The sequence below is a fragment of the Crassostrea angulata genome, chromosome 2, assembly GCF_025612915.1.
Source record: "Crassostrea angulata isolate pt1a10 chromosome 2, ASM2561291v2, whole genome shotgun sequence".
In the NCBI taxonomy this organism is placed as follows: domain Eukaryota; kingdom Metazoa; phylum Mollusca; class Bivalvia; order Ostreida; family Ostreidae; genus Magallana; species Magallana angulata.
The window spans coordinates 44640874-44652422 of NC_069112.1; the positions used below are offsets into that span (position 1 = coordinate 44640874).

The 11549-nt window shown below is 39.4% G+C and overlaps 1 protein-coding gene across 1 annotated transcript; it reads left to right on the forward strand.

The window, feature by feature from the left end:
- The first annotated feature begins 2582 nt into the window (after window positions 1–2582).
- Window positions 2583–6047, forward strand: LOC128174386 (uncharacterized). Its single transcript, XM_052839950.1, has one exon. It carries the CDS (start codon window positions 2583–2585, stop codon window positions 6045–6047), a length of 3465 nt encoding a protein of 1154 aa, XP_052695910.1.
- Window positions 6048–11549: the final 5502 nt, after the last annotated feature.

The following is an 11549-nucleotide window of genomic DNA, read 5'->3' on the forward strand; positions in this document are numbered from 1 at the left end:
AATTATTATAATTCATCTTACTGTATCTAAGTGTATCTAAGTGCACTTTACAGATAACATTTGTATAAATGTGAATGTTAAAACATCATTTAATCAGTGTAATGTTGCATATAATACATTCATATGAACTATTAGAGTGCATTTTAACCTACTTTTCAGAGTAGTCCAATCCACACTTTACAGATTCCTTTTGCAGCGTCAACCCAAAGGCCAAAAGTGAAAAAAAATCCCTTCTCAATCAAATATTTGGGTTTCCTGTGATGAAATCTCTCTGAATCAAATTTATTTATTTATCTATTTTTTTAATGTGGGTTGCTTCATCCTGGGGCGATCAAAATACACAAAGGAAACAGACTATTAACTTCAAATGACAGAGTACCATATTGACAAACTTTAATGACGCTGATTGTCAATCAAAGTTTGAAATCTTAGCTACTAGTTCATTGACATGATCAACCTAGTGTGGAATTGCCAGAATCATGGAATTCAGTTAAGCGCCAGCAAAGAATAGTATCTTTTCTTTTTGATATTTTTTCGCAACTTAATAAAAAGGAAAAAAATCAAGATCGCAGCTCCCACCATAGCTGTCTGTAAAATCATGTTTAGGTTTGTATGTTCGAATAAACGCACTGAGTGATTTAATGATCAATACAATATATTACTGTTACTGCTGATATTAATTATGTTTCGATAGCATAAGGGCTACAGACAGCAAGTTAATTAATAAGTGATTGAACCATCTCCAGTATGTGCTATCTTGCAAAACAAATATGGTTAAAGTTTAAAATACACCAACTTTGGAAATCGTTATCTCCTATGGAATGTAATAAATGAAAAAAAATAAAATGAAATAGATCAGGTGTTTTTCAAACCTTGGCTGATGCTTTCATAACAGCTTAAAATCAAGAGGTGTTGGTTTTTGTGGCAGCAAAACACACACCATTCTGATATAAACGGATCGGATAGAGACGGAATGCGATCCACCATAATTCCATTTACAGTTTCTACCGAATATGTCGTAATTTATTCAAAAATAGAATCTGAAGATGCGATTTACAGGGTTTTTCTCAATGCCTACGTAATTATATTATATATTCATATTGCTATATTTAAATAATTTTTCAAATCTTTCTTTGAATAAAAATGGCAAAATCACAGTTAAAAGAATAGTGATTTTTTTAATATTATGAGGTGATTGAATACAGAAGGAAGGGATCAAATCCGATAAAGCCCGAAGTGCTGTATTATATTGTAGTGTATGTATTGTAATTGGTGTCGGGCTCGAACATCGGGCTCGGTGTACTGTTTATCTGTCGGTTCTGAATAAAGATTTGAAAGTCTCGGACGTGCTTTTTGACCCCGCGGCTTTGTGGTGCAATTGGACCCACACCACACCCTGTACACAGCACCACACTGGTGTCAGAAGTGCGTTTTAATCATACTGCAAGTTTTGTCGGAATTTGTACGAGATTAGGTCACTTCAGTTGTAGGAATTGATCTGCGTTGGTTCTGACCACGTGCATGCATCCAGGGGTAGTGTGAATCCGCTCCTCTGTTTTTTGCATGCTTTCTTGTATATTAAACTTGTTATCAGATTGTGAGAATCCGCATCTGTATTTTTTAATTTTTTTGGTGCTTTTCTTTTTATTTCTTGGGATCATTATTTTTGATCTTGCCCCCCCCCCCCCCCCCCTCCAACAGCAACTTTACATTATTGTTAGGGGTCATTTCTCGATTTTGTGATTTTAGGATAAGATAGATCAAGTGGGAATATTTTCATTAATGAGCTTGTCAAGTATCACAAAATATCTGGACAAAAACCCACTCCAAGTTCCTCCCAGTCCCATTACCAAGTTGCCTGTACTGGTGTCTGATAGCTTAGGAAATTGTTTAAGAGTACATCACAACAGTAGAATTCCCCTTCATTTCTTCACATATTCAGGGGCTACATCTGCAGTGGCTATCGATAGAGCAGTACCTGAATTTGAAAAGTTGTCAAGGGGTAGCAAGCCTTTAGTAGTGTATGTTTGGTTAGGTGTTAGTGATATTACAAAGAAAATACACAGGGGCCCTGGTCACAGACAGAGGCAAATTGAATTGAGGTATAATTCTTTAGGTGCAGCAACGACCAACATTTTAGAACAGTTTGATAGGATAAAAAAAATTGTCATTTCAAAACAAGGTTTTCTAAAATTCATTACTATTCCAGTGTATTCTGCAAAACTGTACAATACCTATTTAGGGCACCCTAATCCTGAAAACTTTGAGACTACAGACAAGTTTTTGATTGAGGAAATAAATGGTCTTAACCAGCGAATTTATGATGTTAATCAGTCATTAGGTCGTAATACTCTTCAGTTTCACCTTGATATTGTAAAAGTCAGAGGTCGGGGAAGACAGTCTTTTAATTATAACCTCTTGAAAGACGGAATTCATCCTGATAGCCAATTATCTGAAAAGTGGTTAAGGCGATTAGAATTAGACATAGTGAATGAGTGCTGGTCTGATGCAACACCAGATGTGCTAACATTGAATGTTGACCCACAGGAACTACTGACTTTATAAAATTAATATCAACAATTATGTCAGAAAGCGACAACATACTTGACAACACTATTACTGCTACAACAGATACTGATGACTTCAATAATCCTTGTTTAGTCATTCCTTCAGTTGAACAAAGTACTGTCATGGTTTTAGAAAAAGTTGACAGGAGCTTAGGTAGCCTCACCCTCAACTTAGAGGAAGCAACAAAATTGATGTTAAGTAAGCAGGATTCAGCTTTAGATAGACAAATGCAATTGGTGATGAACAATGAGAGGCTGTTATCTGCTACGATAGACAAACAATTAAACATTATAAAGAATCAAGAGCGACTTCTGTCTGAATCGATAGAGAGTCAAAAAGAGATGGTTAGGAGACAAGAAAAACTTTTCTCGGACATAACTGAAGGGCTCACACAGGTCCTGGAGCGTTCACTTAGTCGAGGGGACAGCCCCAGACAGGTACACGCATACCAGGACCACAAAACAGAAATGTTGAACAGTCAAGGGGACAGCCCCAGACTGTACCAACATGACGAGGAAGGAAAACGACAACACAATGCTGCAGAATGGCTTGGGTTTTCAACACCCCATAGCAATACAAACACCAATTGTCATAGCTCATCATATTCAGGTCAAGCTTTGCAGAGAAACCACCAGACAAGTAATGGCTTCAGACAACCTACCTCGACTCCCATACCTGGACCAAGCAACAAACCATTCCAGCCATTGCTAGATACAATAAACCAGTTCGAGTCTGGCCGAAGCCTAGGATCTATGAGCACAAGAAATGATTATATGCCAAGGCAAAAGTTACCAGTATTTGATGGGAGTGGAGACTGGGAAGGATTCCTTCTAACTTTCAATAGAGCAGCACAGAGATATGAATGGGGAGATGAAGAACGCCTTGACCGATTCATAGAATGCTTGAGAGGCCAAGCATCAAAATACCTATGCAGCCTACCAAAATCTGTTCAGAATGACTACCCAAAGTTATTAAAACTTATGTCAGATAGATTCAACCGAAAGGATCCACCTGCTACTGCAAGAAAACGACTAGAGGAAGTAAGACAGAAGGGAGAATCTGATGATGAGTTTGCCGAGACTGTGCGGCGTTTGGTTTCGCAAGCTTTTCCCTCTGTAAGCATTGAACTCCAAGAGGAAATAGCTGCAGAATCCTTCTTAAAGGGTTATAAAAATGCTAAGATTGGATATGAAGCGTTAAACAAAATGCCGAAAACTATATCTGAAGCCTTAGATGTTGTTATACAGTTACAACACAACTTCAGAGCTACAATAGGTCGTGAAAATGTTCAATTCCAGCGCCATTCTAGAAGAGTATCCTGGCAAGACGACCTCTGTAACATTGACAGTGAGGAAGGTAGTTCTTGTGAAAATGTGCGATCAGTGGCATCCCCTGAAGCAAAGGAGAAAACACTTAAGGAGGCAATTCAGGAATTAAAGGCCTTGATAGAGCACAGAACAGCAGAAATGAGATCATCTCAAAGGTCTTCATCCCCCAGAAGAGGTTGTTTTAAGTGTGGAGAATATAACCATTTTCAAAGAGATTGTCCAACATCTCCATTACAATCTCCTAGAAAAAGCGAATTAAATGAGAAGGACACCTCAAAGAAACTTTTTAAGATTGGAAGTGAAAATGGGAAAACAATTAGAGTACCAGTGCAAATAAATGGGGAGCAGACTCTAGCAGTGATTGCTACTGGAGCTGAAGTAACTGTCTTATCAGAAGACTTTGTGAGAAACAGAAGCTTAGCGTATTCTGGTGGTAACAAAACAACAACACCGTTAAATGCAGAAGGTGGCAATAAGATGTCTGCAGTTACTGATGTCGGAGTAAGAGTTGATCTGGGAAGGTCATCCATTGATTGGAAGGTCTGCATTGCACCCATACGTGATGAGGTGTGGATCGGGATAGATTTGTTGATGGCCCTTGATGCTGTTGTTTTGACAAGACAAGGTGATTTGTTGGTTAGGGGTGAACTCGTAATTGGAAATGTGGATTCACCAAACAAAATGCATGTAGCAAGAGTTAGCATTGAAAAAGATACCACTCTGCCCCCAATGAGTGAGACAATACTAAGTGGATGTGTTGATAAACCCGATCAACAACTAGTGGGAGTACATGAGCCAGCATCTTTGAAAAATGGTGCTCACACTGGATCCGTACAATTAAAAATGAATGATCGAATACCTGTTCGAATCCTTAACCCAACCCCCCAAGAACTAAAGTTGCCTGCAGGTACACATTTAGGTAAATTAGTGGAGGCTGAGACAGAGCAAAACAACTCTTACGAGCCACCTAGTGATGTGGAAGGTAGTCAACAGGGTCAAGGAAGTGTCGAACATGTACCATTACATTTGGAGAAATTAATGGAAAATACAACAAAGGGATGTTCAGAGGCAGAGACCAAGGAACTAAAAACATTGTTACTGAACTATCAGGATGTTTTCGCTAAAAATGCCAATGATGTCGGGTGCTTCTCCAAGATTTCCCATCAGATTGTTACAGGAGATGCGTCACCAGTGCGCCAACCAGTGCGGCGAACACCCTTAGGATTTCAAGAAGAGGAAGAACAACACTTGCAGAGTCTTCTTGACAGTGGAGTTGTAGTACCTTCAACTTCAGACTGGGCATCACCTGTGGTTCTGGTCAGAAAGAAAGATGGCGGAGTCAGATGGTGCATCGATTATAGAAAATTGAATGATGTCACCAGGAAAGACTCATATCCACTCCCTAATATTGAAGAATGTTTAGACACCCTTGCTGGCTCTACCATTTTTTCAACTATAGACCTCCAGCAAAGATATCATCAAATTGAAGTGGATCAAGCAGATAGGAGAAAAACAGCTTTTTTAACCCGCTACAGGCTCTTCGAGTACACTCGCATGCCTTTTGGGCTGTGTGGAGCCCTGGGGACATTTCAGAGAGCAATGGAGTGTGTTCTTAAAGGTCTGCAATGGAATATGGTATTGATTTATTTAGATGATGTTATAGTTGCTAGCCGCAACATGCAAGAGCACATCATGCACCTCAAGGAAGTGCTTCAAAGATTTAGAGAGAGCAACTTAAAGCTAAAGCCATCTAAATGCCATTTTTTTCAGCAAAGTGTATTGTTTTTGGGGCACCGGATCAGCGCAGATGGAATGGAGGCCAACCCTGAACTGACTCGGGTAGTACAAAATTGGCCTCAGCCTCAGAGTGTTAAGGATGTACAATCCTTTCTAGGACTCACCAACTATTATCGCAGGTTTATTGATAAGTACTCTGAGATTGCCGAACCACTGTACCAATTAACAAAGAAGGGTGTGACATTTAAATGGAGAGCTGAGCAACAGAAAACATTTGATGTTCTAAAAGAGAAGCTTGTTTCTCCACCTGTTTTGGCTTACCCACTGTCTAAGAATACATTCATTCTAGATACAGACGCCTCCAACTACTGCTCAATTGGAGCAGTACTTTCACAGTTGCAGGGTGACTCATAGAAGGTAATCAGCTATGCTAGTAAGCGTCTTGGCCCAGCACAATCAAAGTACTGTGTTACACGCAAGGAACTTCTTGCTATTGTCACATTCACTCAGAAGTTCAAACACTATCTCTTGGGCAGACAGTTAATCGTTCGTACTGACCATGGCTCCCTTACATGGCTGTATCGTTTTAAGACTCCTCAAGGGCAGCTTGCGCGATGGTTAGAACACCTGAGCCAATTCAACATTGTTTTTCAACACAGAAAAGGCATAAACCATGGCAACGGAGATGCCTTGTCTAGATACCCTTCAGAGCAATCAAAGTGTGACTGTTACACTGTTGGATCAAGCGTATCTGACTTGCCTTGTGGTGGTTGTAAACACTGCATGAAAATTCACCAGGAGTGGTCTCGCTTTCATTCTGATGTAGATGATGTCATACCCCTCGCTGTCAAGAGTGATAGCAGTTTAGTACTTTTGGAAAACCAAACAAATCATGGGAACCAATCTTGTGATGTCTCTGACCAAGATACTTGCTCTGGAGGACACAGTGTCCCCAAGCAGGATGAAGAGACAGAAACTGTTTGCCAAATAACAAGGATGGATGAGTCTGATGATGGTGATGATGATGAGGTCCGTCCCCAGATATCCCTCAACGCTTACACCAATGAAGAATTGGGACAGAAACAAAGAGATGATCCAGAGCTATGTAAGATTTTTAAGTGGATAGAGCAAGATTTTCCAAAACATCGAGAGGAAATGTTTGCAGAGTCACCAGGTCTGAGGCACTTTTGGCTGATGACAGAAAACTTGTTGTTAAGCAATAATTGCCTATTCTACAGATGGGAATTTCCTGAAGAAACCCGAAAACTCTTTATAGTGGCAGATGCAATGAAGGGCGAAGTAATGGAAATTGCTCACTGCTCACCATTATCAGGGCACCTTGGAATAAAAAGAACCATACAGCGCCTTCGACAATCCTTCTACTGGTATAACATGACAGATTATGTGACAACTTTTGTAGGCGCATGTGAAAAGTGTGCACTAAGCAAAAAGGCTAACAAAGTAAACAAGTCTTTGATGCAACAGTATTGTGCAGGATCACCAATGGACAGAATACAGCTGGATATATTAGGACCATTCCCCATATCCAAACAAGGAAATAAATACATTCTTGTACTAGTTGAGCAGATCTCTAAATGGACAGAGTGTTATCCACTACCTGACCAAACTGCAGAGTCCATAGCCAGTGTTCTAGTGAAGGACTTTATCGCTCATTTTGGAGTACCCCTAGAACTCCACACAGACCAAGGGCGGAATTTTGATGGTGAATTGATGAAACGACTAGCAGAGTTAATGGGCTGGGCAAAGACAAGAACAACTCCATACCATCCCTCCTCAAATGGGTTGGTAGAGAGATTTAATAGGACTCTTCTCCAAATGATGCGATGCTTTGTCAGCCAGAATCAAGATGATTGGGACGATCACATCCCTCTGCTTGCTGGAGCATACAGAAGTACTCCTCACACCAGCACTGGCCTTACACCTAACAGACTAATGTTGGGTCGTGAGGTTCATCTTCCACAAGAGGTAATGTTTGGTTTAAACCCAGTAGAGGAAGATGAAATTCCCTTCATAGATAAACTGCGATCGTCTATGAAAAAGTGTGAGAATATAGCTCGGGAAAACTTGAAAAGTGCATCAAGAGGTCAAAGACGCTTACATGACTTGCGTACACATGAGAAGTCGTACAATCCTAGTGATCTAGTATACATTAAAGATGATGCTAAGAAAGTTGGAAAGAGCCCAAAGTTACAGTCATTGTGGAAGGGTCCAGCAGTTGTTGCCAGAAAACTTGGCCAAGTATTATATGAAGTCATTACAAAGAAGGGCTCTACAATACTACATCATGATCGTCTCAAGCCCTGCCTTCTAGAAACGGTGCCTAGGTGGATTTCGAAAGCTCGAAGACAGCTTCAGTACTGTATGGAGTTTGATGAGAGGAGGGAGCAGGTAATCCAACTAAAGGACCTTGAAAATCACGGTGAGGAAAACACCCAAAGTAAAAACACTGAGGTCAAGGTCATACCAAAACTACCTGATGTTGGCGAGGACATGAATTTAAAAGACGATTCTGCAGAGGAGTGTCGAAACACTAACTTGGAGGATGACTGTACGACCACGAAAACGACAACTAGGCGTGGAAGGAAGATTAAACCTCCATCCAGATATGCGTCTTAAAATGACACTATTATTTGAACATTTAAATTGTGTTTATTTTAGCTGATGAATGATTATCCTCGAACAAATGATTAATTTTCATTTCAGAACACTGTTGTTGTGTGACATCTTCCTTAGAAAAAGGGGAGTAGTGTAGTGCATGTATTGTAATTTGTGTCGGGCTCGAACATCGGGTTCGGTGTACTGTTTATCTGTCGGTTCTGAATAAAGATTTGAAAGTCTCGGACGTGCTTTTCGTCCCCGCGGCTTTGTGGTGCAATTGGACCCACACCACACCCTGTACACAGCACCACAATATATTTGATCACACTTGACCGTATATTATCACCTCATAATTGTTTTAAACGATAGTTTGTAAAGTAAGATAAAACCAGACCATCAATGAAATCAACATAAACTATCATTCCTAATCTAAATATGCAAGTCTAATTGTATTTAATGGATTAAGTACAATGCAACACCGAGATTTTGATCAGTGCATGCAAAATTGACTTATGTCTCAACTTAAGATTAATATATTTACCCATGAATGATTTTGTTTATTAATGTTGAGACTTTGTATAGACTTCGACACCTTTAAGACAGCATTCACACCTTGACTGATCAACCAGTCTTTTAAATATGTATACTAGTGTTGTAATTAATGTTAAACCAATCAAAATAGTGTAGAAAGTTATTAAGGTTCACGTTAGAGTTGTACATCAACTAAGCAATTTGTACAAAGAAAAATGATTTTTAAAATTAAGAATTAAAATCCAAGTTCCGTGCAACAATGTTACATGAATGTTGTAGGTCCTGGCACGATAAAAGAATTGTCGTCCGGAATGTAGGGATTCGATGATTCTTTTAAAAAGAATATTATACATTTTTTAAGAAGTTTTGTTTAGTTATAGCGATCATATTATCACTATTGTAGTTTTTTTTTTTTGTATGGGCGGCGGAAAAGGTAAAAAAAAAAAAATGTTAATGCAAAACATCTAAATTTATTTTAAAAAAAACAAACATGCTTTAATATGAAGCAGACCAGCTTAAAACAAAACCAACAGCTTCTTTTGCAAAATCAGCAGATATCGATGCAAAACAAACGATCACCGATGCAAACGAACCGTCATGCACTGAATAAATGCTAAAGTATTCCAATTTTGGTCTGGTTTGAAGAAGGTAAATGTACTCTGAGCGCCAGCGGGCCAAAAAATTGTTGGCAAGATACTGCGCATTCTTCCACTAGTTCTTGATAGCATTTTTCAGGTGGCAGCTCGGTAAATCAAAATTACCCAAAGAACTCTTTTTGATAAGCAGCTGACTAGGTGATAATGCATCTGATTTGTCTTAATCTTATGATACTGACACTAAAGGTTGTGCATATAGAATGGTACAAACTTCATGAAAGTTGATAAGTCTACGTTTGTCAGATCATGTTTGTTCTGTCGTAACAAGGCATTTCAGATCCGTCTACAACAACCCAACATATCTTTCCTAACTTTTTCGAAGTGTGAGGCATGGAAAGGGTTGACGATCCAAGAAATTGTGTTATTGTCCAAGTAAGCGACAACAGGGCTCTTCTCATTTAATCGGGCATCCAATTTTTGTTCATTCACACCACCAACAAAACTGGTGACTCTATCCGACCTGAATTATTTAACGGGTCCACGAATGGCCATAAATCTGCATAGAGCAATGATAAAAGAAAAACTGCTTAACTCCTCAATGAATTCGACATGGACAGCTCTGGATACCATACATACATATGAACAGAATGGCCTAGCAGTTAAGGTTTCTTTGCATGTCGTTTTTCTGTAAACAATATGCCAGGTTCCAAAGGTGTCGATGCCCACAAATGTGAATGGTGGCTCTGGTTAAGTCTGACATATTTATCCAGCCAAAGCTGCCTTTTAGTTTCTTGCATGTGACGCAACGTCTGTAAATTGTGATAGTTCTCTTTAGACTATTCAAAGATGAGAATTTTGTTAAACTGACAAAACTTTCTCTGAAGGATCTAATCTCTCAGTCTTCATGTTCACAACTTATTTCCTGATCTCTACGTCGTAATCCGCCTCAACTACAGAAGAAATACTTGTTCAAGTTAACAACTTCATTGACGAGAAATTCCGGTCCTCGTAGCGACAGTCTTAAAACTTCTGGTGGCGATATCAGCTCGCTTGAATTTATTAGATATGTAACTCCACTGCTCATATCTACAAAATAATTTTATGCGACTCACACGATTGCACACCTAGACATGAAATCACCTCGCCTATCTGAAAAAAAGCAGAATGCACTCTTCGCAAGGTCCAATTCTTCCTCTACTGTTTCTGTCAATTTAATAATAAAGACTCCCGCGCACAACTCTAAATAGGGAGTGGTGTGACCGTGTGTAGAAGCCACCTTTGCTTTTCTGACAAACAAGTTGATAAAACAAGATAGTCTACAGTCTCGATTGAAGTCATCATTTCTTATGTTCTACGGTCGATTAAACGACCTTGTCGGCAAATACAATCTTCTGCTAGGCTGAATGCTGACTGACGTTTTCTCCGTTTTCCTGATAATGACCACAAGCACACGGCGGTTAGTAACCGGTCAGCAGAGGATGCTCTCTCCTTAATGGCACCAATGGACATAAGATTTTTAACACTGTTTGCTATCACTGCACTTTATTAAAAAAAATGAGGTGACTTTAAAAATCGATTTTGTGAAAACTCCCCATGGACAAAAATACACGGATCTGCGCCTGTTGTATATATATATGTGATATGATAGAAATACTTTTAAAATATAGGTCGTTGTTCGTGTTGCACTAAAGAAGCGAACATTATTTCTAGTCCCTTAAATTTATATTTAGAACATTTAATTGTGTGCATTGTGTGGCATTTACTTTGATACCCGCCTTCAAAAAAGTTGCCGAGTGCCAGCATAACCAAGCATAATGCGGTAAAAAATGGCCTTTCCGCTGAGCACTTCTTATGTTTCGTACCCCATTAGGTGGGAGAAGACGCCATCGTTTATTTATAATTTATGTTTAATTCAATCATTTATTATACCCCCGCTCCGAAGGAGAGGGGGTATACTGTTTTACCCTTGTGTGTCTGTCTGTCTGTCCGTCCGTCCGTCCGTCTGTCTGTCTGTCCGTCCGTCCGTCTGTCTGTCCGTCCGTAACAAAAATTTCTGTCGCATTTATCTCAGCAACTATTTATCGCAGATGCTTGAAATTTTCACACAGTGTTTGTGAAGGCATGCCATATCGTGGGGTATATTTTTGTACCAATCGGACGTCAACTTCCT

Excerpts from the sequence above, each read along its gene's own strand:
- LOC128174386 (XM_052839950.1), top strand. The coding sequence starts at position 2,583 with ATGTCAGAAAGCGACAACATACTTGACAACACTATTACTGCTACAACA.